The sequence below is a fragment of the Conger conger genome, chromosome 3 (genome assembly GCF_963514075.1).
Source record: "Conger conger chromosome 3, fConCon1.1, whole genome shotgun sequence".
In the NCBI taxonomy this organism is placed as follows: domain Eukaryota; kingdom Metazoa; phylum Chordata; class Actinopteri; order Anguilliformes; family Congridae; genus Conger; species Conger conger.
The window spans coordinates 13,152,801-13,177,005 of NC_083762.1; the positions used below are offsets into that span (position 1 = coordinate 13,152,801).

The 24,205-nt window shown below is 40.7% G+C and overlaps 1 protein-coding gene and 1 long non-coding RNA gene across 4 annotated transcripts; one reads left to right on the forward strand and one right to left on the reverse strand.

Annotated features, from left to right (window-relative positions):
• Positions 1-1,092: 1,092 nt before the first annotated feature.
• On the forward strand, positions 1,093-12,982 carry LOC133123918 (macrophage receptor MARCO-like). Of its 2 annotated transcripts, none has more exons than XM_061234640.1 (16): positions 1,093-1,223; positions 1,918-2,028; positions 2,615-2,926; positions 3,535-3,588; positions 4,206-4,295; positions 4,784-4,891; positions 5,147-5,191; positions 5,615-5,713; positions 5,921-5,974; positions 6,377-6,475; positions 6,706-6,759; positions 7,508-7,561; positions 9,418-9,453; positions 10,282-10,362; positions 10,587-10,760; positions 11,698-12,982. In XM_061234640.1, exons 1-16 carry the CDS (start codon positions 1,115-1,117, stop codon positions 11,826-11,828), a joined length of 1,611 nt encoding a protein of 536 aa, XP_061090624.1. In that variant the 5' UTR covers positions 1,093-1,114; the 3' UTR covers positions 11,829-12,982. The 2 variants fall into 2 exon arrangements, with proteins under 2 accessions (XP_061090624.1, XP_061090625.1); XM_061234641.1 differs by having other exon boundaries at positions 10,590-10,760.
• A 778-nt stretch (positions 12,983-13,760) lies between these two features.
• Positions 13,761-23,234, reverse strand: LOC133123921 (uncharacterized). Of its 2 annotated transcripts, XR_009708267.1 has the most exons (4): positions 23,118-23,234; positions 22,225-22,335; positions 17,576-17,797; positions 13,761-16,430 (listed from the first exon to the last, which is right to left on the reverse strand). It is a non-coding gene; the product is annotated as an uncharacterized LOC133123921 (long non-coding RNA). The 2 variants fall into 2 exon arrangements; XR_009708266.1 differs by having other exon boundaries at positions 13,761-17,797.
• Between the last annotated feature and the right edge of the window lie 971 nt (positions 23,235-24,205).

Consider the following 24,205-nt stretch of genomic DNA (forward strand, 5'->3'; position numbering starts at 1 on the left):
TTTAGTTAACAATTTATTTTAGTAGCGAATTCTGATAAATAGGATATTGCCTATATTGTGAGTAGAATTTACAAAATCTTATTACCTGTGGATGAAAAATATCCAAACATATCTATGAGGAAGTCAGTTGATTTAGCCTACATGGATTATTTGATTACAGTGATTATTATTGCATTATATCATCACATTTATTTTTTTAAAAAGGTGACCAAAATTGACCTACCGATCCTAATAGCACAAGTGACAAGAGTAAGGGGAAAAAGACTGAAACAGGATGACAAATATATCACAGAGATTTCGTGTGATTTAATCGCAGTTTTGAGAATACTTTGGCAATAGGTCTACCGGTTAATGTAATTACTTGCACATATATTTATTAATTAATTTATTATCATATAACTAACTGGAGCATTGTGCTGTAAAAGGTGTTATTTTGGCCATAGGGAACAGTGCCTCCCAGTGGTCTGCCAACACCTCTTTCAGCAGCTACGGAGATGGATATCTAGAGATCTCCAATGGTTAGTACTCCAAGTCGCCTTCTGACCAAAACTCACCACCGCTTTGCTGCAGCACTTTAGCACGAGAAGGGTGTAGGAAACCGGATTTTGTGAGGAAATGTGCTGGATTGTTTTAGGTGCCAGTTAAAGGAAGGAGACAGTGAATCTGCCCATTTCACTGCTGCACCAGCAGTATCAGTTCTCCATAAACACACAGTGTAGTCCTTACTGTCAGTATTGTAGTCCTTACTGGAAGTATTTGGACAGTGACAGTATTTGTTGTGTTGGCTCTGTACTTCATTGCATTGCATTTAGAAATGATGTTAAAGTGCGGCATGCCAACTTTAATTTGATATACAGTACTTGCAGCCGTACTGTATAGGCACTATAACCATACTAATTACCATACGTACTTACTGCACTGTATTTATGTTTTACACATCTCACCCAGAGTACATTGTGACCTTTTGAAGCCGTTGGAAATCACTAGAAAAATCTGAATAAGCATATTTTCTGAAAACACCCATCCTTTGACGTCTTCCAGAAATGGGGATGTGGTATTGGCATAACAAGCTATTTAAGAAGACTCATGTTGTGTCAGGGATGGTCATTCAGTCATGGACACAGCTGTGGATGGGAAGGCCACAGTGTTCAGTCAGAGCAACGTACTGTACGACCTGGACATGAGACTTAACAGGGCGGACCACTTTGAGCTGGACAGCAGTGGTAAGGGCCTATCGCTTACACACACACACACACACACACACACACAGTGTAGTGACCACATTTACACATGCTACGCTTTCCTGTTGTATGCTGTTGTGGATGTTCTTTTTGTAGTATTGTAATAGTACTACCAATTGTGGTGTTGAAACAAGAAAACAGAGAAAAAATCATCTTTAAATGTGAAACAGCCCAAACAGTCAAGCTTTATGTTTGCATTAAGTACATTTTTATAACTTTTATGTGGAAGATAATGTAGTTTGCATAGTGCAGATCAGTTTTTAGGATTTGATTATTTTTTATTTATTGTGTATTACACCTGCGTGTGAAGTCTCTGATGATTCAATTCTGTCAAAGAAATGGCTGGCTGCATAAAACTATCGCCATTCTTCAGCGTTAAATTTCTAAATGCCCTTCCTGTCACAGCAATACCTATTTATCACTAAATAGCTGTTTTTCTGTTGGGAATGATAGCTTTGTGGTGTTCAAAATGAGCTCAGAGTCTCCAAAGCAAATGCCAAATAACAGCCATAGCAGGTATTGAATGTACTGTTTTGTAAAAGTCAGTACTGAATTAGCCTTGGTGAATTATAGCGGGTTGATGTCACTTTTAATCGCAGACTGACTTGGACTTTGAAAGTGCTCAGAGTGCTGAGAGATCATGAGCATGTTCAGAAACTGTGTTTATTATTTTTAGATTTCAAAAGGACAGAGAGGCAGAAGACTAGTGGAAGCAGGAAATGCTTCACGTTCGTAGTGATTTATTTGATCCTGCTGACAGCACTCAATTCATTCCTGCTTTACAAAGGTATTATATTATATATTTCTAAACAGTGGATTTTCTGTTTAAACAACCATATACAATTTCTTAATGATAACCAAAATAGTATCAACATTCCATAGTGTAAAAATCACTTCAATACAATTCATAATACCTCATTTTCAGTCATAATCCTAAGTAAAACATGTTTGTGCGATAAACATATGTTAACATGGGGTGTGAAATATGTACGTTTCAGTTCAAACGTCCAGTCTATTTTTGCTCAGCGCAACTATCAATATAATATTTTGTAAAAATTACTTCATATTTTTTAAAGATTTTAATTGAAATATTATGATGAAGTTTGAGTTGAATGTTTATCTAGAACGATACAGTATAATGACTCTCTCTGGATGAATTGAACTCTAATCTATTATGACACCATCTCTGCATCGGAATTGTGTGATCACACCCCATCTGTAACTGCCATTTGTAATGACACCCTTTCTGTAATGCTGATGTGTAAAGACACTCTAGAATGGTTATGTGTAGTGGCATTCTTTCTAGAACATAGTGTGTAGCTTTGTAATGATACTCTCTGGAACTCTAAGCACTGCTAAGCACTCTTCCCCAGTGTTCACATTGCAGAGTGAGCTCCACCGCGTCATTGGTGGGTCGACCGTAGACGGGTGGGTTTCCTCCACCAATGAGGGGCGTCTGGACGCAGAGCGGTCCACAGGCACACGCGGAGACCACTTCTCGTCCCCGACGAACAGCAGCCTGGACCCGGCCTCTTTACAGAAGAGTCTGGGGACCCTGGAAGCGCGGGTGGACACGCTCTGTGGTGGCCCTGGGGGCGTGGGGCAGCTGAGGACAGAGCTGGGAATGGTCAATGCCAGCACGGTCCTCCTTCAACACAGACTGCTCAGCCTGAGCACCAAACCAGGTGAGGAAGAGCTCAGCAGAGCTATGTGTGCACCTTCAGCAGAACTCTGTCAGGATTCAGGACTGAGGGCATGGTGTTAGACTGGTGGTGAAAGAACAAGTGGGATTAACCATGCGGCCTGTCATATCGCTTGTTAATAATGTTAATCGTTCTATATTTTCTTATGTTAGTTCAATATAGTTTAGCCCTTGAATTAGGGTTAGGGACCACACACATTACATTACATTACATTACATTAATGGCATTTGGCAGATGCTCTTATCCAGAGCGACGTACGACAAAGTGCATACCCATAACCAGGGATAAATGCGCTGACCACACCACTTCTCTTTTCCAGTCCACACTTAGTCACACATAGTGTATTCATTATCAACCCTGCTCCAATCAGAAGCGATTACCCAACTTGACTGAATGTAAAGTTACAGGTTTTGAAGCCACTTCTAGCACTGTATTATATTGCAAATAGTGATGCAAATTAAGTTATTTAAAAAATACAAGAATTATCCAAGAATACATTTATTTTTTACTTAAAGACACTTATATATATTTTAAATCTGAAAATTGAATCTGATAACACTGTACTGTAACAATATGTATGAATGTTACAGGTCCTCCGGGTACACCTGGAGCCCAGGGACCAAAAGGAGACTCTGGTTCTGCTGGTGAGCTTTCACAAGTTTCAGATGTATTAATAGTTGCCATGGCAAATCCGTGTGTATAAATGAACACCTGACAGATGTGTGGTAGATTCACGCAACCAATTATAACCAATTTTTGATCAGGGTCCATTTGCAATTCAAACTGCACTGACTCAACACATTCCCCTTTTCCTAAGGTATAAAGTCACAAAGATGTGATTAGAATGTTCTTAACTTAACATTCTAATGATGATGTAACAATCATTACTGGTAATGGAAAGTAATGGAGTTCTAGAATACTGACTTGGAATTTTGAAAAAACCTAGTATTCAAAGGGTTAAAACACTTTTTTAGAAACATCTTCAAAATATGTGATTTCACCATGACTTTTAATATTGTCAGCGCTGTGCAAATCTTTCCAATTTTTCCACGCACACTGAAATTCACTCAGTTCACTACAGTTCTACTGTATTTACTAAAAATCTCTCATTGTCCAGTTGCTAATAAAATTGGCTCAGCACCTCATAACCTCAAAACCATAATCGTGTTTTCTGGGTCTTTGAATTGCTGTGGATCCCAATGTGTGACATTGCCATCTGATGTTTCCTCTATATACTGTAATGTGTGTCTGTTTATTCAAGGTGTCCAAGGTCCAAAGGGCGATCCTGGTTTTCCTGGCATTACAGGACATGCGGGTGCAGCAGGGCCTGGGGGAGAGAAGGGGGATCCAGGTGAGCCCGAGCAGCTCTGCGATCTGAATATCTGACATATAAACAATATCACAAAAAGAAAACCATCACAATGGTAAATGCCCAGGAACAGGGTTGGGCAGCCCTGCTCTAGCTGTTGAATGAGGTGTGCTTCATTAGTGTTGGAGTGAAAACTGACAGGATGGTAGATCTCCAGAAACAGGATTGGGAGCCACTGACTTGGCAAATGGTCTGCATTTATATAGCGCCTTTATCCAAAGCGCTGTACAATTGATGCTACTCATTCACCCATTCACACACACACACCACTGGCGATTGGCTGCCATGCAAGGCATCAGCCAGCTTGTCAGGAGCATTTGGGGGTTAGGCATCTTGCTCAGGGACACTTTGACATAACCAGCAACCCTCCGACTGCCAGACGACTGCTTTTACCTCCTGAGCCAATGCCACCCCTAGCATATTGAAGCATGTGTGGTTGTGTGAGCTGATTGGTTGGTGTTTCTGTACAGGTGTGCCTGGGTTGGAGGGCTTGAATGGTGCTGATGGGGAGAGAGGGGAACCGGGCCTTCAGGGCCCACCTGGACCCACAGGACCCGCAGGGGAGCCTGGCCCGGAAGGTACGGTCCATTCCATTTCACTTAGCAGGTGCTTTTATCCAAAGCAACGAACAATAAGTGCATACCGAAGGTCATAAGAATGACTCCAGAACAGGCTGGATACCAAGTTGTACAATCAAATGTCAAGTTATGTGGTCAAGGTACTTACTGTAGTGTAATTTGGAAAAGTATAGGCTGAAAAACAGGGATTCAGCCCATTCACAGTCTTGTTGGTGAAGCACAGGGAGTGAATTCTGCATTCTCTGCATGTTCCAGGTTCAAAGGGTGACCCAGGAGAGCAGGGGACACCTGGAGTGCCAGGTGAGTGTTCCTTGTCACCTGTGTCTTTAAGATACTTCCCCCCTGGCCTGTATCTTAAAGAGCAGCTACACAAAACCACGCTGCGGGAGATGGAAGGATCAGCAACAGCCAGATCTGGGTGACATAGAGTAGTGGGTGTGTGTGTGTGTGTGCATGTGAGCGAGAGAGAGCTTTTGTGTTGAAATGTATGTGATATTTACATGTGTGCTTCATGTATGTGAGAATGTGTGTATGTACCGTATGTGAAGTAGTGTGTGTTATTATGCAGGCTGTATGTGTTTGTGTGTGTGTGTGTGTGTGTGTGTGTGTGTGTGTGTGTGAGAGAGTGAGAGAGATCAGTGTGTTTATTCACGCGCAGTGTGCCGTAGTGTGCGTGTAATATTTTCACGGGCAGTCTGTGTGTGTTTGTACTTACCTGTGCAGGTGCTCCAGGTGTGAAGGGACAGGAAGGAAGAGCAGGGCCCCCAGCAGAGAGGGGCCCAGCTGGGGAGAAGGGTGACCCAGGGAACCATGGAATAACAGGCATTACATTTTTCTGTACTATTCTTTCTGTGTGGACGTGTGCTTTTTGGCACCGGAGGCTTAAAAACCTGCCATACGCTCCAGTAACCACTGGAGTTTGTGAACTTCTGTGGGATGCCTAACCAACTCCTTCAGTGTTTGGTTATGTGGTCACACAGACACTTTAGTGTGAACTAAGCCTAACTATTCTCTTTTCCTCCCCTACAGGACCTAAAGGAGTGCTTGGCTCCCCTGGACCACAGGGTGCCAAAGGGAATAATGGTATGTTGTGTGTCTGTGTGTAAGTGCCTGTATGTGTTGATGTGCATTTGCATGTGTATATGTGCAATGGGTGTGTGTGTGTGTTCATGTACAAATGTGTGTGTAAGTGTCTGTATGTGTTGATGTGCATTTGCATGTGAATATGTGCAATGTGGGTGTCTGTGAGTATGTTCATGTACAAATGTGAGTGTAAGTGTATGTATGTGTTGATGTGCATTTGTATGTGTATATGTGCAGTGTGTGTGTGTGTGTGTGCATGTCTGTTTGTATTTGGGCATGTTCTTGTGTGTGCTTTTGTGTATGCTTGCTTGTATGTGTGTATGCGTGTGTTTGAGTGTGCGTGTGTGTATTCCTGTGTTCTTGTGTCTGCCCATTTGTCTGAGAGAGCTGTGATATTCCCAGGAGCTCCAGGCGCAGGCGGGCGGGCAGGAGTCCCAGGAGTCCCAGGGATGAAGGGGGAGAAGGGTTTAAAGGGAGACACTGGCCTTAAAGGACAGCAAGGTGAGCGATACAGGGCCTTATCGATACAGTGATGCTCTGTGGAATGTTCTTCTTTTGTTTTTGTTTTTTTAAATTCTTTAATTAAGTCTGTGTTCTAGAACTGCATTGCTTTCCATTTGCCAGTAGCGATTGTGACATCAGCATTGGAATGTTCAGTCGAGAGCGTTCTAATCACATTTGTGACCTCACACCTTAAAAGGTTGCGTCTGTTCTCCCCATCTCTGTTCTAGGATCGCCAGGGCTCGTGGGTCCCCCAGGCCCAAAAGGGGGGAGCGGGTTTACAGGTACAGTGCAGTGGCATTCTGGTCTGTGGCAGTGCTTCTCATTTCAGATTTCCCTGGTACAAAATTTGTATTCCAGTTTTAACAATAAAACTGATCAAATAATTTGTTGAATAAAGGAGAATGAAAACCTTTTAGAATACTTAACTTATACATGTATATACTAAGTTAAAATAAAATAATCAAAATGTATTCTTTAAATAGAGCAGTTTTTTTCCATATAGTCATGGCTTAAACCCCAGCATCCATATAACAAATATCATGACATGGAATAAAAATTAAAAAGTTTTAAGACATAATAACCCACAAACGAAAGAGAATACACAAGCTTTACTCACAATATTAATGAGGAGGTAGACGTTTGGTCATGTTCTACGATTGCGTCTAGTTCTGTTATTATAATACAATACGACACAATAATACTGCGCTGTATGATTACAGAAAGGCTGTTCTTATCAGAATAGTCCAAAGGTTTGTTGTGACGTGAGAATTATAGGGTTTTACATGGCATTTTTGTTGAAAATTAATGATACAAATACATACTGTATTTATCATTCTTTACATGTGTGGTGTTAACACATTTAAAAAGTGAATACATCTTGGTTTAACTCCAAGATGAAACCAATGAACTGACCAGAGCTTTAAATGTAATAGCTCAGAAACGGCAGACAGAACCCTATAATTCTCAGGTCCCGGCATGTTAAATATGGCATATCCCTTGCTGCACTGCTTCTGATCGGTCTCATTCCAGGGCTCAAAGGGACCAAAGGAAGTCCAGGGCTCACCGGCCGTTCAGGACTTCCAGGTAAGGGATGAACATAACCTTCAGACCGTCCTATATGGCGTAATACCGGAAGTATTTTTACTGTAAAGTTCATGACTGCAAACAGTCCTGACCCAGAGTCTCCCTTTCACATTTCACAACAACCAGGTTTCTGTTTACTCACACTGCTGTTCTAAGCATTATATTTTCTGCTTTCATAGCCAATTAACTACAGTATTCCTGCTGCAGTCAGGATTCAGAAATAGATCAGAAAGAAAGAACTAGATGAGGTGTCTATACCAACTCATGATGACCATGCAGGAATTATGAGTATGTTTAAGGGTGGTAAAATACCCAAGCAGTTAAAAGTAGCATCATATGTTGATTGACAATAGATGGAACATTATACATTGCATATCATTGTTTCCAGCCAGGTTTAATAAGACTATTCTATTAGACAGGTCTATTAAGTAGGCTAAATGCTCTGCTTTGTCACTGTGATCACCTTAAATACAGGTATGGCTTGCAGCTCAAACCCAATGAATCTCCCACATATATTCTTAGGAAAAAAAGTGTTCTTTGGCTTATCTGCAGTTCTTTGTAGAACCCTTTCTCAAAGGTGTGAAGTGTTCTTCGATGGAATCAAAGAAGCCAAAGAAGTGTAGAGAGCCATAGATCATGATAGACACCATAATACTTGTGCCTAGTGAAGACTTGTCAAGCTTTCCAACATGTACATCCCTTCCATATCCTCATATACTCCCCTAAAACAGAAGCTACCTCCTCATTTAACAAACCAGTCACTACCAATCAAAGCTTTGGAGAGAACTTTGGATGGCTATCATTATCAGAATGGTCTGGATTGGACACTCTGAATAAAAGTGTCTCCCAAATGTCTATAATGAGAATGTCTAGAGTGTAATGACCATTGAAGAACAAGGAGGAAGTCATGGCAATCAACCCTTGGCTGCCATTCAGGTTCATTAGCATTGAGGAACTAATGCACTTGTAAATCACTTTGGATTAAAAGTGTCAGCTAAATGATAAAAATGTAAAATGTAAATGTACTTCCTATCTCGAAAACTCATCAGGCCAGGAAGGGAGGTCCATATTCCACCACAGTGGCTAAGGTGCATGAGTGGGACCCAAAAGGTTGGTGTAGCCATATTAAGATCCATACAGCTGTTGGGGCCCTTGAGCAAGGCCCTTAACCCCACATTGCTCCAGGGGCGATTGTTTCCTGCTTAGTCCAATCAACTGTAATGAAAGCGTCAGCCAAATAGGATGTAATGTACTGGTCTGAAAGCACCAGTCACCCGCCTTTAGCTCAGTAATGGGTCCACAGTCTGCTTGCACAAGCTAAGAATGAAGGTGCATCCTCAGACTACATGACTGTGCAAGCTTCACTAGTGAACTGTGGAGGGGAAGAGAAGTGGTGGCTTCACATCACATTTTCCCCAGGAGAGTCTGCACTCAGGCTGCAGTGATGGGCACAGTCATATCAACTGGACATGGTACAGTGAAGAAGGAGAAATCAGGTGAAACCAAACAAAAAAATGAGAAGTGGAAGTACAAGTTCCTGACATAGCACATCAGCGGGGAACAGTCAGCTAGTCAAGGGAAGATGCCTAAGTCAAACCACGTCCACTCAAGTTTATTTTCCTTTAGTTGTTGAATTGTACATTACAAATAATCTATGCACGCCCCCGCAGGAAATGCGTAAGGACTTTCCAGCTCTTGTGAAAAGCTGTCAACATGAGCATTTTCAGAATCATGTGCAGCAGATTCTATTTTTACTAAGTTATGTTTTCCTGTGAAAGCGCCTTGTGATAGCTAAGTTTCAGTTCTGCTAAAGTCTAAATTGGTTAAGGCTTTATCACATTGTTTTTCTTTTGCAGGAATTCCTGGAAGAAATGGAACAAAGGGTGACATGGGTAAACATATAAAATAATACATTTGTACATTCATGTCATAGAACTGAAAACTCTTAAACTGTACATAAGAATATTTCCTGCAACAGAGTGGAGATTATGTAAATTAAGCAAATTAATTATTTTGTCTGATTCACTAAAGCACACATTAATTGTGACTCCCATCTTGGTGTGAAAATTGTAAGAACTCCTGATATTTATTCTGTGCTGATATAGCCTATAGCCCACGGTTGCATGGGGTGGGGATGAACGAATGCATCAGTAACACAGAATTACATTTTGTTACACAACTGTTCCAATCTCTTCTAATATATTTCCACATATAATATGAAATTATCTTTGTATGGATGCCAGACTTCTGTTGGAGTCAGCCAGCAGTTAGTATAAAACTGTGGTTCTGAACACCTGTTTTGCATACCCATTCATTAGGGTACATAATGAATTGTGAAAACCGTATAAATGGAAATAGCAAAAGATAAATTCCACACATTAGCATTTTTTCCCCTGCACATTGTGTAGAATAGCTTGCCAGGTCCTGTTTTGGAAGCAGAAATTATGGACCTTTTCAAGACCAGGCTTCAGGAACTAGAAATACTTTAGTGGTAGGAAAATGTCAAACATCGCTGGTATGCTATGCTATGCTATGTTATGCTATGCTATGCTACACTAAGTTACGCTACACTATGGTACAGTATGTTACATTAGGCTATGTTAGGTTATGTTATATTATGTTATGCTAAGCTAAGCTAGGCTATGCTATGCTTTGCCATGTGATTGCATGCTATGCTATGCTACATGTGTGGGAGTTCTCATTGCAGCCTGTTTTCCTAGGGTCCCGGGGACCGCAGGGGGAGCAGGGCAGATCAGGGCTGCGTGGGGAGAAAGGGCAGAAAGGAGAACAAGGCCAGAGAGGTGAGTCACCTGCACCCTCTGCTGCAGAACATTCCAGCCTGCAGAAGCGAAAAGATACGAGTACGGCCTATTTTTGTCAAAAAATCTGTTGGTCAGAGAATGAACCCTGTTCATGTGTATTCTCTCCATACCGTGTAAAGAAATAGTTGTAGAACCATCTGAAATCCTGGGGGTGGTTATTGTGTGGTTATACCGCAGCGGTACGTCTAAGCACTCGTATTCAGCAGGGTCATCCGTGGTGAGGATCGTCGGGGGAGGAACACGGGGCCGGGTTGAGGTCCTCAATCAGGGCCAGTGGGGTACCGTGTGCGATGACAGCTTTGACACCGTGGACGGGACCGTCATCTGCAGAATGCTGGGCTACACGCGAGCTACCGCTGTGTTCACGGCCACAGCAGGTAACGCCCCTCTCACCTCTCCACCTACCGGTGCGCTTAATTGCTGTAATCGCTGTGGAGAGGATCCACTGTCATCTGGAGAGTGCGCCAGAGGGTACCACCGTATAACCGCTATTGCTTTTAGCTTGATGTTATTTACATTGTTAGCATTGTTGTCAGCAGTGCTGGATCATATCTTGTGAATTACTTTACCGTAGCGCTGAAAGAGAGGAGCTTCAATGTTGCAATTCAGACTTTGTCATCCTAAGTTTGACAATGCAATCACTGTGATGGAAATTTTATGTGGATTTTATTTAAATTAATTTATTATTAAATGTACATTTTGTATGCAACAACAAATGTGTTAGTACTACACATAATCTACCCCAATCTACGAGGTCTATGAAATCCAGCTGCAGACCATTCCAGCTAACACTGTTACTGCCATGTAGTGGAAATGCTATAACATTGAGAAAACATTCCAGTGACATTGTGCAAACATTTTGTTTTAGCCGGAATGAACCAACATCTTCAGTACTGTGGCGCTTGACTTCTTGAATGAGCTCTTATTTATTTACGTATTTATTTGAAATCAGGCCTTTTAAACCTTGTATTGGGCGGCTGGCTGCTCAGCTGTTCTGAATCAGCAACATTTACTGAACCCTTCTCTGTAATCATAAAGGCCCACTCAGTCATTTTGGTTGCTAATATAACTGCTAATGGTTTATAAAAAGCAAAAATGAAACTATAGCACAATTCTAAATAATTATTCTCTGAATATAAACAACGGTAAATATAATCATAAAAAGCACTTCAAAAGTAAAATAAGAATTTAAAATAAGTGTCGGAGTGACAGTTCTGTGGAAATGACTGAGCATGCCTTTAAGACGTGTGAGTTTCTCTGTTTTTCTCTGCGATGACATGGCAGACACACGGTTCTGTCCTTTCTGTGTCTCAGGAACGGGCCAAATCTGGCTGGATGAGCTACGCTGTGTTGGCACTGAAACCAGCATCTTCCTGTGCCCACACGCGGGAATGGGGGTCCACAACTGCGGCCACAGCGAAGACGCAGGCGTAACATGCGTGTAGCAGTGAACACAGTGCTCTTATTGCACATTCTAGTGAACTAAATAACCAACTGACTGACTGGCTGGCAGGCTTACTGACTGACTGACTGATTGATTGATTGATTGATTGATTGCAGACCTGGGTCAAATATGTAATTGTTTTGGATTCAAATACAAATACAAATACAAATTCAATTCAATTCAATTCAATTCAATTCAATTCAATTCAATTCAATTCAATTCAATTCAATTCAATTCAATTCAATTCAATTCAATTCAATTCAATTCAATTCAATTCAATTCAATTCAATTCAATTCAATTCAATTCAATTCAATTCAATTCAATTCAATTCAATTCAATTCAATTCAATTCAATTCAATTCAATTCAATTCAATTCAATTCAATTCAATTCAATTCAATTCAATTCAATTCAATTCAATTCAATTCAATTCAATTCAATTCAATTCAAATTCAAATTCAAATACTTTTCCACACTTTACCTTACTTTATATCTGGTGTATTGGAACCCATGACATACCCTCAAAAAGTGTGAATCTCGCCTTTGGCTCAATTCCACCAGGTAAGATCAAGCTAGCACACAAAAGTATTTGAATCCAAAATCATTACCTATTTCACCCAGGTCTGATTGATTGATTGTATTGATTGAGTGATTGATTTGTGATATTGACAGTATTTGCCAAGAAGCTTTGAGTATTTTTACTTTCATTTAGAGGGTGTGCCCAGTGTACCATCATATAACTGTTGGTGTGAACAGAAGCAGTGATGTATTTTAGAATCAGTGTCACACTGTGCAAAGTCAGCAGCCATATTAACAGCCTTGGATGGACAGCACCCTTTCCTTTATAAACAAATTACAACAATATTTCTCTTGATATTACTAACATTACTAATTATATTGCTGTCAGCAGTGCTGTCTCATATCCTGCAAATGTCTTGACACTTCAATGTTTTACTGTTGTGATGTAGTCAAACCCTTCAATGTTTGCTGCTATGGTTCACCCCCTGGGCACTTTTTCATTGTTCACTAGGTATGGTAAAATGTTTTCATGTCATGTCAATTTTTGTTGACCTGTGTATCTCATCAGTGTGACCTTGGGCTAACTGGTTAACTGGCTGTTTTCCACATGTGAGCAATAAAGCTAGGTTTCATGTAAGTTTCCTGTTTTTGACATGAATAATTGCAGAAAAATATCTCATCTGTACAGTTTATTTTGCAGTCAAGTGACCAAAAAACATTGTATTTATTGTATTACCAGTATAACCAAGCATGAATGAAGACGTGGTACACCTAAAAAGTGGGTACTCAAGCAAAAAGTCTCAAATCTAAATTGAAAGTCTCTAATCTACACAAATGTTATTTTCATTTTGTATTTATTTTTAATTAAACAATGTCTGATTAACAGGCCAAATAATTACGGTTTGAGTAACACCAGTCCTTAATATACTGGTATACTACTTGAGCTTAGTAGTGTATACTGTACTCATTTTATTCCCACTGTTGTGTCTGGCTTTATTGCTACTTTCGTTTGACTCTTCAGATTAATCTACAGGGTTGAAGTTCTTATTTTTGTTGTCCTCTTAACATTTGAAATTGTACTTCCTTCTAGGATCTTTCAGCGCACTAGTCCCTGGTTATGGGTACTCACTCTGCTCTGGATAAGATTGTCTGCCCAATGACTGCAGTGTAATGTAATGTAAGAATGCACAGTGACATTTATTTTAGACTGCAATTATGGTGAATGCCCACTGTATGGGGACAAACACAAGATTATGGGGAAATTAACTTATTCACAATAACCTATACAAATGTAACAATTTACCATTTTTAAATTGGTAAAGCTCTTTCAGGAACAAACTGTTGTGAGGCTGAATTCAGAGTAAAATTGAATGGCTAAAATTGAATGGGCTGGAAATGGAAACTATGATAAACCATTACAAATAGTTTCACTTTAATGCCTCAATAGATTATCACAGAGGAATGTATCCACTACACATAACCAAACATATATACAAATTATTACCAATAACTATAAAAACACACATTTAAAATCAGACATTTGTGTCAGGATTGTATGGCGTGATGTGGACTGCCTCCCCACCCCATAGCCCTCCTCATCACCTCCCAAAATGTGCCGCCCGCCGGCTAATCGCTTTGGAGAAGGAGGGAGACTGGGAGAGGGATAAAGTTGCTAAAGGGATTAAGAGCTACATAATCCACACGGAAAGGCCCAGGTTGGGATTTTGATGGAGGACGTACTGTATTTGTTCTGCAGAAATTGTGTTTTCCACTGCACCATCATGCCACTGCATAGTTCTAGCTACAAATCCCGGTATAAAAATCTCATGAAACAATGGGAGGAGATAGTCGATGAGATTAAAACATTTATTGGCCAGGTCCCTCTTGATGTCATAAATGATGTGGACCCAATAGCACAGAGGTAATAAATTGATCTCCGCCCATTTAATCCCCACAAAGGAATAGATGGAAATGTTTGGACTGATTAGTCGATATCACAATGCTTTGATTTCCATACTGTTGCTGATGCTTAATGCACATACCACAACGCCATACAATGTAGTTTCAAGCCATTTGCAGATTTAAAAGGAAAGTGGATCAATAGTAAAACGTGGCTATCTATACATGACACTGTTTTGTCTGAAAGCCTGTATTGGTACATTTATTGTAAACATAGTCATGAGTCATATGAACATTTGGAAAGGGCTGCATGGGTGTCCTTGGCTTTCCTGCTGGAGAAGACTGATGTTGACACTTTCGACCATGTCAAGCAAATAACACAAACTCCATGCACACTGTAGTCCATCAATAGTTTGAGTGCTTAAAGGAGCACTGTCAGGCTTGTTTCAGTTGAGCAGTTGAGCTTATTTGGATTAAATGCTTAAATTATGTGTGTAGGCCTTTTTAAAATCACCGTCTTTGTAGCCATTTCCTAAATATGGGGCAAAACTTCTCATAACAAACACGTCCAGTGATGTCACTGGACGTGTTTGGCTTGAATCTCCAGCCTGTGTTTCCCAGAAGGTAACGGGAGCTCAAACTCCACCCTTGAACACAGAGACTGGTTTATGGACAGCTACTCATCCAGGCAATTACATGACACTCCTACGAAAATACAGTAATTTAGCATAGAAATATCACGAACCTAATTTGGCTAGCCTCATTGATTTGATGGACAGCTCTGACTTCACCGAATTAGAGGACAAACCTTTAGATTTTGACCAAGAAAAACAGCCGAAGCTAACACAGAGCAGAGAAATGGGAACAGTGTGTCAGTGTGGGAACTGTGGACCCATGCCTAACATTAACGAGACGGAGAGCCTTTGCTTCCGCGAAGGGGATCAAGGGCAACGGCTGTTGGCGGACATTGAACACGGAATTTGCATCCTTTAAAGACTTCATCGGATTCATGTGAGGGAGAGAAGTAGCACAGGAACACCAGCAGGGGGCAGAAAGTACAAAGAAAGAAAAATGCTTGTGGAAATGACTAAAGCACACCACCCTGAGATGGTAGGCCTGGGGTTTTCCTAACATGGCTGCAGCCCAAATTCCGAGGTGGCTCCGGGTTCAGGAAGGTAAGGTAAGGTAAGCGTCAGAAAGGTAACGCCTGAGTCTTCAGCCAGAAGACAGAACTAATCAGTGAAATCAGCTGGGTTCATGGACAGAGGAAGCACAGGGCAGGACATTTAACATCTAACACCTGGACTGCTCTGCTGTAATTCCAGAATTTCTAATCTAAGGTGTACACGGATCTCAGGTGCAAAAGCCTCTACATGGGGAGAATGGAATGGCAGCAGTCCAGTGTTCCCATGGTGAGGGTTACTAGGGGCCTTGCTGTTTTAATCAGTGATGTCATCACCCTGGATCTGATTCAAATAAACTGTGATGATTGGGTACTTCCAGTACGTCATTAAAGATGCTACGCAACAAGCATTTAAGTTTGTCTGTGCTCATGTGAAATAACTATGGTGAAGTATACCAGAGGGATGCTATTTTATATTCAAGAATACTCAAAGTAGAATTTAAATGTATGCTTCGTAAACTATTTTTTCACATGGGTGTGCAGTAGTCAAGGTTATTCAGAGTGAATTAATTGATTGACAGAACATGTTAAAGCAGAGTTTTTCTCATGTAGAATGTGGTGAATCACAAACCGGTTCACCATTGCAAGCAAATGTAATAAATAAATAAAAAATCTAATGTAACCATCTGTTATATTCATAATTGTATTTGTGTAGAAATCTTTTACCACATTTGTTATCCAACGGGAGCCAAAAATGAAGGATCTATGTACCACTCTGAAGCACTGGACTGTTTGCCCGTGGGTCGATAGTGTTTGTGTTGAATGTGCGGCTAAGAGGAACAAACAGAACATAAGGTCATGTGTTACGAGGGAGGGGATGGGCGGGGCAGCGCACAGGAGCAGGGGGCAGAGGGGCATTTATTTAAAGAAGAGAGGACAGCGGTCTGATGTTTTCTCCTGTAGTTAAGCAAGGAAAATGAAGGTGGCCATTCTCAGTCTGGTCCTGCTGCAGTGTCTGTGCTGCTCTGGTGAGTGAACTGCTGTTTGACCTCTGACCTCTGACCTGGAGGAACAGAGGTGACAGGCTTATTGCTATCAAGAGGATATTTTGAAAACCATGACTGAACTACATGCCAAGCTAATGCATAAAACAGAATAGACATTTTATAACATACATCATACAACATACAACACACATCTCTCAGACTTCACCTGAGCAAAGACCAATGGTTATACTGAAATATACTGAAGAATAATGACCAGTCTGTAATTGTAAATGAAAGGCGTTGCAGATAGAAAGCCTGTTCACTGGGAGAGTAATTGATAAAACTGAAAAGCAGCACAATGTTAGACTTGGATGAACAGAGAAAGAGAGGGGAGTTTATCTTGTGACACATGAATCAACCTGGAAATTAATAAGGGTGTGCACACACAGCAAAAATAAAACATCGGTGTTATCCACATTATCCACAGTATTATCCACAGTATTCTAATGAGACTTAAAATCTTATTTATTCCTCACAAGTAGAACATACTGTATAGCTTGTTGCTATATAGCTTTAACTTGACAAATACAATGATCTTACCCCCTTGGGTGAATCATTAAGAGTCATGCTGTGTCACATCATTGGCAATATGTTTGTCTTATTCAGCAAATGAAAAAGTGACAGAAATATGCTTTAAGTCTAAATATAAGAATACAATGCTTGTTAAGATTTTTACCTATTCATTAACCCTTTATTTCGCAGGCTGTTAATTACCTACTATTTACTGGATAAATACCAGTTACTTGTGATTAATTATTCGGTAACAGTTATTATTTCAGAGGCAGGTACTATGAAACCAGCCGTAAAAAGTATTTTCATAATATTTAACAAGTATCTTTCATGGTACTGACTTTGTTTCATACTACTTACCTAAATCAAAATAGTTACCCAATAATGAAATAAGTAGCTGGTATTTACCCAGTAAATGGGTGTAAATGAAGTGTAAGCTGTTATTTTTTGGTTTTGGCAGTGGCTGCAGAAGGCCGTTTAAATGATAAATGGTAAATGGCAGGCATTTATATAGCTTCTTTATCCAAAGGGCTGTACAATTGATGCATCTCCATTCACCCATTCATACACACACTCACACATCGACGGCAATTGGCTGTCATGCAAGGCCCCGACCAGCTCATCAGGAGAATTTGGGGGTTAGGTGTCTTACTCAGGGACACTTCGACACAGCCCGGGCGGGGGATCGAACCGGCAACCCTTCGACTGCCAGACGACTGCTCTTACTGCCACGCCACGCCATGTCGCCCACGTTTAGCCCTGTGCTCGTGTCTACGCAGGGCGTCCCCCGCTCCAGGTCGACCTGGCCCCCGCAGCACAGAAGGCCGCCAGCATGTCCTTGGCCCGGGTCAACACGCAGTCCAGCGGGGCCAACCTGTACCGAATCACACACAGCTCCCTGAAGAAAGTGAGCCTGTCGTCTCACACTGTCAACATGAACACGTTCCGTCACATATGTACTGTACATCTACAGTGCATTCATATAATATATGCTGAAGAGCTGGGTATTATTGACCGTGTGTAAATTAATACTTTTATCAATTAAGCAATGTAACTGCCAACATGACATTTCATACACCAGGGGTGGGCCATTCAGGTCCAGGGCCTTGTTCCACAAAGCAGGATTACCGAGTCAGCCTGACAACAGCTCGCTTTACAGTGCATATTCCAGATTTGCCGTTCGGGTTTCAGTGCAGCTATCCGGGTAACTGAGTAATCCTGCCTTGTGAAACAGGCCCCCAGAGGTCTGGTGTGTATGCATGTTTTTGATTCCACCAAATATCCTGGCGGAATTAGCTCAATGGCTGTGTACACCAACACTGGTTAACACGCAGATTAGATCACAGTAAAAGGTTTCATAAACAGTAGGCATTCAAGAACAGCCTTTGGCTGTCATTCATGCACGACATGTAGCCAGTTCTTTTCTGAGGCGTCTGAAGTGGTGCATCCAATTATAGAACTTGCTTTCACTTCAGCCACAACTTCCACCTGGTGATAAATGAAGTTGTGTCATATTGTATTCCTATACTGTATAATTATATACTTATTTCTTTCTTTACATGATTCAATTGTTAGGGCTGATTAAGTAATTAAGGCCAGAGGTTGGCATGAACACCACAAACAGATCCGGCCCTCATTGCCCACCTCTGCAATACACTATTACAACAAAGACCATGTCTCTGGCTCCCTCTCGTGGTCAGTAAGAATATAATTCATTTTCAGGTTGTGAGTCAACACTGAATCTAAGCAGCGTTCTCTGAAGTAAACGATATTGACACAGCTGTGCAAATATGGTTCACATCCTCAAAATGAAGTTTAACCTAAGGAAAAGGGGGGTGGGGGGGGAACATCTGAGAATATCCTTTGTACATCGTTAAAAAGTTGTTAACAACGACATTAGTTCACGCTAATTCATGTAACCTTATTAACCTAAGTGTTACCATTAAGACTCCACATATTCCCCAGATTGCTCCACTGCAAATCCCAATGGGAAATATGTAAAGACAGGCAGAGTCAGTAGAAGGGTCAATCGATTCATTGAATCCATGGTTCAACAGCCTTTTTGTTTCAATAATTTGGCAAGTTCAGTTAGGAGAAAGTCCCAGTCACTACTCACGCTGTTTTAATGGGCCAAACATGTTTTTTTGTTCTTTGTTTTTTTGTAGGCCTACCTGTAATTCTGTCAATGTATCGAAGGGACAGTGTGACCTATGTAGTGTTTCACATGTAGTATGATATGTGATCGCAAGTGGCAGGATGTTATATGGTGTAAAAGGCATCATATTGATCTACGAGGGACTAAGGCTTGATCACCCATATGTTTTCTCTGAACCTATATAGTAGGTGGCTTATACAGCTGATGGTAAAGCTTAGAGTTTTACAGTAAATCCTAGCCAAGTTTTCAGATATTGTGTCAGCTGTCCCTGTGTTTTGACTAGTTATTCTGAGGTACGGTCTAGATTTTGGTGAAATCTAGGAGGGGTGGATGTAACCGATGTATAAATGTAATGGTTATATTTCACCAATAATCCATTTTCCTTCTTTGTTTATGTTTTGTTGTTGTTTGTTGTTTTTCATGTACATATCTGGTTTTGTGTACGTTTCTTTTGGGGAGCTTTTATTATTGTCTTAGGCAGCTTTTATTTGGATACGTGATCTTTGGCATGTTTTGTTACTTCTTGTTCGCGCCCAGCCGCTTCAGTTCGCGCTCTGCTACTGAAGAGGTAAGGTCGTACATGTGCTCCTGTGTTCAATAACGTGTAAAAACGGTGTAAATAGCTAAACAGAGGCGCAGGTTTATCTTGTAACGGGTCAAAGATAACGTTTCTTATTGTCATGGTGCTTGTTCTGGTGTAAATGTGTGAATTTTGTCGTGTACAGCACTTTAATATATCTGGATTGACTCGGCTAATTTAGCGCTTCCAGATAAGACTATTGTAGCATTTAAGCTAGCTTGCTGGTGCACAGAGACGGTTTCTCAGGCGGTTTCCCCCTTTAAAGGTGTGTGCATGTCAGAGAGACCGAAGATGTGGACTCGAGTCGACTCGAATGACTTGTTTGTGTTCGTTTTGTTTTCAGTTTAAATATTATTCAAATGTTCAAGTGCCAAGAGTCATCACTTTTGGATTTAAAAATTTCAAATGTGATGGAAAAAAACGAACTGCTGAATGCAAGACCTGCTCAACAACGATTTCTGACAGCCAGAGTACAACATCAAACTTTGTTCGTCATTTGAGGACTCATTCGGTTCGGTAAGTGTGAGGGGTGGCTCATGTTAGCTAACGTTAGCCAGATAAAATGAAATAACCAGTGCTTAGTTTGTAAATCAGGAGGTCCCGATACAAAAAGAGGCTGCTGTTCCATCGCGTCAGAGGGAGAAAAAAAAGTCCTGGAACGCCGCCAAGAGTTACCAACTATCCCGTATTAGCCGGGACATCCCATACATTGGGCTAAATTAGTTTGTATTGACTGCTACTCTACTCTCTGATCGGAATCCTTGTTGCTTCAAAAAGTTATTTTAGTCTGAACACTGGGTATGCTCAGTGAGCATTACTTCTTCTTCGTGTGTCCTTCTGTTGCCGCCACAGCACCCGACTGTGATGCTGTCCCCACACAATTGCACCCCCAATACTCTCCATTACCAGCTCCCAAAACAGACCACAGACACCAAATGCACATTAAATAACACATTTAATAAACATAACTTGTACTAAACGTTTGTCAGAAGCCGTTTCTACTTACCTCCCGCCCCGCGCTTTGAAAGCGCTGTAGGACACGGTGTCGTGGAGGAGGAACGGCTGATTAATTTAGTGGCTGTAATGCGACTATCAAAACCAACTATAAGCCGCTGAGAGGGCGAGTACAGGGAGATCTGTCCGACACGAGTCCAAGGAACGAGCATGAGTCCGTAGCTGCAGTTAGAGTGTTTATTGATACTACGACAAAACATTGCTCTGCATAGATGGTATTGCATTTGCACTTAGATGTTAGTGTTAGCGTTTAGTGGTCAACAGAAATATCGGCACCCTGACTCACCCTCTCTCAATTGCAAACAACAAACAGACTGATTCCTAAATAGGCGCAGGTGATATTAGTTAGTAGGGAGGGCAAAATGGAGCTTTAGAATGTAGACCGCTGTGTGTGCACGTGAGCTCGCCAATAGATTTCTCACAGAAAACGTAATTTTTTACTTTTTTACTTTTTTACTTTACAGTAGAGGTGATCAAACTTACAATAACTAAGTGCTAGTGTGTTCTAAGCCTTTACGGGTCCCTGTACGATGTTAGCATGATGTAGCTAGCATACGCGAATAGCACAAAGCCATACAATTTGCTTTTTAACGGCACTTGGTTATTCGAACGATATAAATAAAAGTATTCGATTAAGTTCGACGGCACCGGAATTTTCTGTCGTACCGTCCATAAATGGCAAAAGTCCCACCATAGGATTTATTTAAATCTTTAAAAGTTATACATTTTCTGAATCGTCATTAATTCATCTTGTTTATATCAGTGATTCGGCGTGATCGGACAGTTCTGTAGCTATGTAAATGACGTCAGAATGATACAGCACTGTTATTTGCTACCTAAACTTTGACGCACGCTCGAGAGCGTTAACATGATTGAAGTCTGACATGTCTATTGTCAAAATCCATTGAAACTATGAAAAAGTACCCAGGGACTTTGGACTTATAAGGCTGGACATACCGAGTACCCAGCAAAAATATTGACCTGGCTACAGTCACACTTTTGACAGTTCGAACTGCCACCAACTGCCATGTATGAGCGCGTGAAGTAAACCAGCAAAAGCTATTGTTGTGTCACCGTTGCGGGAGTGACTCGACTTGGGACTTGACTTGCCGTAACCAATGACTCGACTTGACTTAACCTGTGACTTGACTTGCCCAAGAAAAAAATACTTGGGACTTGCTTGAGACTTGGACTAAATGACTTGAGACTTACTTGTGACTTGGATAAGAGGGACTTGGTCACATCTCTCTGAGAGACCACGAAAGTTGATGTACAGAGAATTATTGTGTTCACACAGGTACGTGAGCTCCCCCTTTTGGTTTTGTTAATGTGAATTTGTTTGTTTGATAATTTCGATTTTCTTTGAACCCTTGTAAACATATGTTTATCGCACAAACATGTTTTACTTAGGATCATGACTGAAAAGTAGGTATTATGAATTGTGTTGAAGTGATTTTTACACTATGGAATGTTGATACTATTTTGGTTAACATTAAGAAATTGTATATTGTTGTATAAAGAGAAAATCCACTGTTTAGAAATATTTCCATACCTTTGTAAAGCAGGAATGAATTGAGTGCTGTCAGCAGGATCAAATAAATCACTACGAACGTGAAGCATTTCCTGCTTCCACTAGTCTTCTGCCTCTCTGTCCTTTTGAAATCTAAAAATAATAAACACAGTTTCTGAACATGCTCATGATCTCTCAGCACTCTGAGCACTTTAAAAGTCCAAGTCAGTCTGCGATTAAAAGTGACATCAACCCGCTATAATTCACCAAGGCTAATTCAGTACTGACTTTTACAAAACAGTACATTCAATACCTGCTATGACTGTTATTTGGCATTTGCTTTGGAGAGACTGAGCTCATTTTGAACACCACAAAGCTAACATTCCCAACAGAAAAACAGCTATTTAGTGATCGATAGGTATTGCTGTGATGGAAGGGCATTTAGAAATTTAACGCTGAAGAATGGCGATAGTTTTATGCAGCCAGCCATTTCTTGATGATGACAGTTGCCTTTGACAGAATTCAATCATAAACTTCACATGCAGGCATGATACACAATAAATAAAAAATAATCAAATCCTAAAAACTGATCTGCACTATGCAAACTACATTATCTTCCACATAAAGGTTATAAATGCAATACTTAATGCAAACATAAAGCTTGACTGTTTGGCCTGTTTCACATTTAAAGATGATTTTTCTCTGTTTTCTTGTTTCAACGCCATGATTGGTAGTACTATTACAATACTACAACAAAAAAAAAGAAACAAAAAAAATAACAAGAAAATCCACAACAGCATACAACAGGAAAGCATAGCATGTGTAAATGTGGTCACTACACTGTGTGTGTGTGTGTGTGTGTGTGTGTGTGTGTGTGTGTGTGTGTGTGTGTGTGTGTGTGTGTGTGTGTGTGTGTGTAAGCGATAGGCCCTTACCACTGCTGTCCAGCTCAAAGTGGTCTGCCCTGTTGAGTCCCATGTCCAGGTCGTACAGTACGTTGCTCTGACTGAACACTGTGGCCTTCCCATCCACAGCTGTGTCCATGACTGAATGACCATCCCTGACACAACATGAGTCTTCTTAAATAGCTTGTTATGCCAATACCACATCCCCATTTCTGGAAGACGTCAAAGGATGGGTGTTTTCAGAAAATATGCTTATTCAGATTTTTCTAGTGATTTCCAACGGCTTCAAAAGGTCACAATGTACTCTGGGTGAGATGTGTAAAACATACGTACAGTGCAGTAAGTACGTATGGTAAATAGTATGGTTATAGTGCCTATAAAATACAGTGTGGCTGCAAGTACTGTATCACTATTAAAGTTGGCATTTAACATCATAATCACTGTTTCGATTCTAAATGCAATGCAATGAAGTACAGAGCCAACACAACAAATACTGTCACTGTCCAAATACTTCCAGTAAGGACTACAATACTGACAGTAAGGACTACACTGTGTGTTTATGGAGAACTGATACGGCTGGTGCAGCAGTGAAATGGGCAGATTCACTGTCTCCTTCCTTTAACTGGCACCTAAAACAATCCAGCACATTTCCTCACAAAAAGTGCTAAAGTGCTGCAGCAAAGCGGTGGTGAGTTTTGGTCAGTTGGCGACTTGGAGTACTAACCATTGGAGATCTCTAGATATTGTTGAAGTTTGATCAAAATGCCCTTCTTGAAAACCAGGAATGTTTAGAATAATGATGAAGTTTGATTTAAATGCTTTTATTAAAACTGAAATGGTTAGAATTGAGAGTAAGTGAATCAGTCAGCATGAGCAATTAGAACTGTATGTCTGTTCAAACACATTGAGCTGCAAAGTACAGATCAGAGAACACTTAATCAGGTGTTTAAAAAGCCATAGCATTGGATATGACCTGTTTTGACAAAGTGATGCCGGTCAAGCAATATGTGTCTTTGGAAAGAAATGTTTTGAGTTAGTGATCACCAGCCCAATTTGCCTGCATCATTATAGAGGCGAAAGGTTAAGACAGCTCAGCTTTCATAGAGTGACAGAAAATA